This window comes from Palaemon carinicauda, unplaced genomic scaffold, assembly GCF_036898095.1.
Source record: "Palaemon carinicauda isolate YSFRI2023 unplaced genomic scaffold, ASM3689809v2 scaffold2410, whole genome shotgun sequence".
Lineage (NCBI taxonomy): Eukaryota > Metazoa > Arthropoda > Malacostraca > Decapoda > Palaemonidae > Palaemon > Palaemon carinicauda.
In genome coordinates, this window is record NW_027170043.1 from 12,501 (window position 1) to 16,131 (window position 3,631).

Sequence of the window (3,631 nt, forward strand, 5' to 3'; positions counted from 1 at the left end):
AGAATTTTCTTAAGTTTTAGCCATGCTGTCAATGGTCACTTGACATTAAGGGAATCAGGCTTGTCACATGACGCTTAACAAATCTTCAACTTTTACCTAGCATTAATTTAGCCCCAGTAACTTCATCGTAAATATTCTTGGTCAGCTCTTTAACAATTCCTATGGGGTAATCAATGGCTTTGGTCATATTTTCCTTAACAAGAACTAGATCTCCTACCTTTAACTGCTTATGTGGTACAGGTTTATACCTATCCTTTTTACTTGTTGCTTGATATACAAGATGGTTTAAAAATTCATTATTATAGATGTCTATCAGCTTAGATTGTACTCTAACAAGTTTTTCATAGGAGTTCCTTATCAAATCCACTGGATCAACTGACCAATCCGGATCTGAAGTAGTACTTTGTAACTGTGGAATGATATTCAATGTTACAAGATCACGGCCATATAACAACTTCTCCGGAGTTATGACTTCAGGCAATTCCTCCAGAGAATATTCCCTCAATGAGTCTTTAAAGGCTATAGGCCTGCGATTAATAAGGTGTACTGTTTTGGATACAATAAACTCAAAATCCTTGTATGGTAAAATGTTTTTACCAACAGCTCCTTGTATCAGTCTTTTAGACAGCTTAACACAGATTTCAACTAATCCCCCAAGTTCACTATTACCCTTATAATAGTGGTCAAATTTGATCTCATTCATATTATGCCTTCTCAGAAAATCTTTAGTTTCAAAATCAGAAAGAAAAGTCTCTATAATATTGGATCCAGCAGTCATTTGAGTTCCCAAATCAGAGACTATATACTCAGGCATTCCAAATTGATAAATGTGGAGCTGCAATGCTCTTAGCAAATCCTCAACCGAGAGACTATCACACAGCTTTAGATTTACCGCTCTTGACCACATGCAACTAATTACAAGGATCCATACCTTTTCTTTGGAATTGTTCACCTTAACATAAAAGGGTCCCATATGATCAATGTAAATATTACGGAATGGGACATTTGGTGGATCAATTCTAACCTCACGATAAGAACTTTGGTTTAATTTAATAGGTCTTTCCCTGAACCTTTTGCATCCAATACAGGCCCTTATATACTTCTTTACTAAAGAAAATATATGGGGAATCCAAACAGTTTTCCTAATTTCTTGTATAACAGAATAACACCCTGCATGATGTAAGCTAAGATGTGTGTGCCTAATTAACAAAGGAACTTATGGGCTACACTTTGACATCAGCAGGGGAAAACCATACTCCCTGTATTTTCTAATTTTCTTGATTCTGTCACACTTACTTTTTACTCTCAGCAACCCTTTGTTATCTTGATATACATTTAACTGAGAAACCAAAGGTGGAATGTCACTTAATTTCTTTGAAGCAGAATTAAAGTACTCAAAAATCTCAGGGAACTGACTTCTCTGGTCCAACAGAATTACTCTATGATATGCCTCCCTGTAATAGTTAAAATCATCAGAGTAAAGAAACAAATGAGAATACTTGTCTGGATGTTTGCGAACTAAGGAGGTTTTCAGACAATTCACAAACTTTAACACTAAAACATTAATATTAACCAGTTTACCAAAACTAGATACTTTTTCAGGAGGAATTAATTGAGAATGATCAGTGCCTTGAATTTCAACATATCCTGCAAACTTTTCTACCCTTTCAGAATAATCTGGGTCTGGAACCAGTACTGTAAGAATATCTCTACTAATAGTGTTATCTAATGCATCAGTCAAAAAATCTGGTCCCGTGATAAAATTAGTCTTGGTTAACTGATTATGAGAAACAGGTCTAGTTACACAGTCTGCTGGGTTCTGTACACCCGAAACAAAAGAAAACTCAACCTGATGTGCCTCACACAAGTTAGCAATATGTTCTAGTCTATTAAGAACAAACACTGAGCGTTTCTGCATTTTATCCAACTTATGTACATACGAGTTGACCCAGCTAACCGTAACCAGACTGTCAGAGTACATTCGCAATTTATTAATCTTTATAGCTTCAATGCACCGATCTCCAGCAATATCTTGATATAAATCAATTAAGCACTCTGTACCCAAAGACAATGCTTGAAGCTCAAGAGATGGAATGGATTTTGACTCCAATTGTTTGTTGACAATCTTCGATTTTGACATTACGAAAGAAACAACATTTGTATTAAAGTTAAGAAGGTAAATGACGCAACCAAACATGACCTTACTACTGTCGGCAAATCCTACAAGATCATATAAATCCTCCCTATTTCCAACATTTCTGTCCAACATAACTGGTGGAGCAGAGTTTGCCTGCCTGGCAATACAACGCCACTCCCTCACTTGAGAGTCTGTCAAGGTATCATCCCATCCCAAATTTCTTTGAACTTGCAAATCGTGCAAAAATAGCTTTGCTCTGTTCAGAAGGGGAGCATTAAAATTGTATACATCAAAATGACTAGCAATAGACTTCAAAATAAGTCTCTTAGTGTTTGCTGAAATATCTAAAACGATTGCCTTGGTAGAAATCTTATCAGTGGAACGATGCCACTGAAGACCTAGCAGTTTAATAGGGTCAGAAGTCACTTTATCAAAATAATCATCAATATTCTCTTGTAGAGATGAACAATTTGTTGCAAACTGTTGCAAGTTAAATCTATAAGGTATGAATATATCAGGAAGCACAGAATATGCCCACTTAAGATCAGCTTCCTCATCTGTAATGTATGCCCCATTGTCCATATACATTAGTTGATATACAAGAGACTTCATCCTGTTAATTTTAGAGTCCGGCGCTTCATCCAATATCAAAATTTTAAAGAGGGCCAACATGAGAATTGTGGGACTACACCTCAATCCGAAACTTAACCTAGAACATTTATACCCTACTAATGAATAATCTGCTTTCTCAATATTTCTATACCAAAGAAACAGTAGCCTATTTTGATCCTTTTCTGGCAAAGCAATTTGATTGAATGCCTTTTCAAGATCAAAGCATAATAAAAACTTACCAAATCTTAACTGTAGGAGAGCGGAGGCTAACTTTTGGTTTAATGAAGGCCCAGGAAATATTGCCATGTTGTGACTAACTGCAGTTGGGGATTTAGAACTTTTTTCATACAAATTAGAAAGAAAAACTACACGGCATTTAGTGGTATCCCTCTCTGGTTTAAAGACTCCCATGAAAGGCATGAAACTATGTTCAGGATGAGTCTCCATAAAGTCCTCAATATTATCAATTCTTTCTATGATGCCTAATGTCTCCTGAGTCTTAAAGGTGTCATTTACTAAGGCTAACTTATCAGGAAATTTCTCTAATTTAGATGTAAGGGTTTTCAACACTGATTTGGCTAAATTGTAGTTGCGGCCTAGTAGATGACTAACTTTCGGGTTCCATAACAGTGGCATACACAATCTTCCATCAGCAGTCCTATGGGTTTCTTCTAAAGCATACTCTATAAGCCTGTCATTCAGTTCTACATTATCTTCATGATATTGACCTCTGTCTTCCCCAACATAATATTTACAAGAGAGTTCTAAGCATTCATTTGTAGCCCTATTCAACTCAGATTCTATTATCTGACCATCATCATCAAACAACTCATATGTATTAGAAGTCTCCAGGTCATTTAAAGATGAATATTCTACTGAAAC

At 35.9% G+C, this 3,631-nt stretch overlaps 1 protein-coding gene across 1 annotated transcript; it reads right to left on the bottom strand.

Annotated features, from left to right (window-relative positions):
• Positions 1-96: 96 nt before the first annotated feature.
• Positions 97-3,274, bottom strand: LOC137636156 (uncharacterized; the record flags this gene model as incomplete). The annotated part of the gene is made up of 3 exons (XM_068368558.1): positions 97-1,107; positions 1,297-2,694; positions 2,989-3,274. Coding segments are annotated over 3 exons (2,695 nt in total), but the record flags the coding sequence as incomplete, so codon positions are not given.
• Positions 3,275-3,631: the final 357 nt, after the last annotated feature.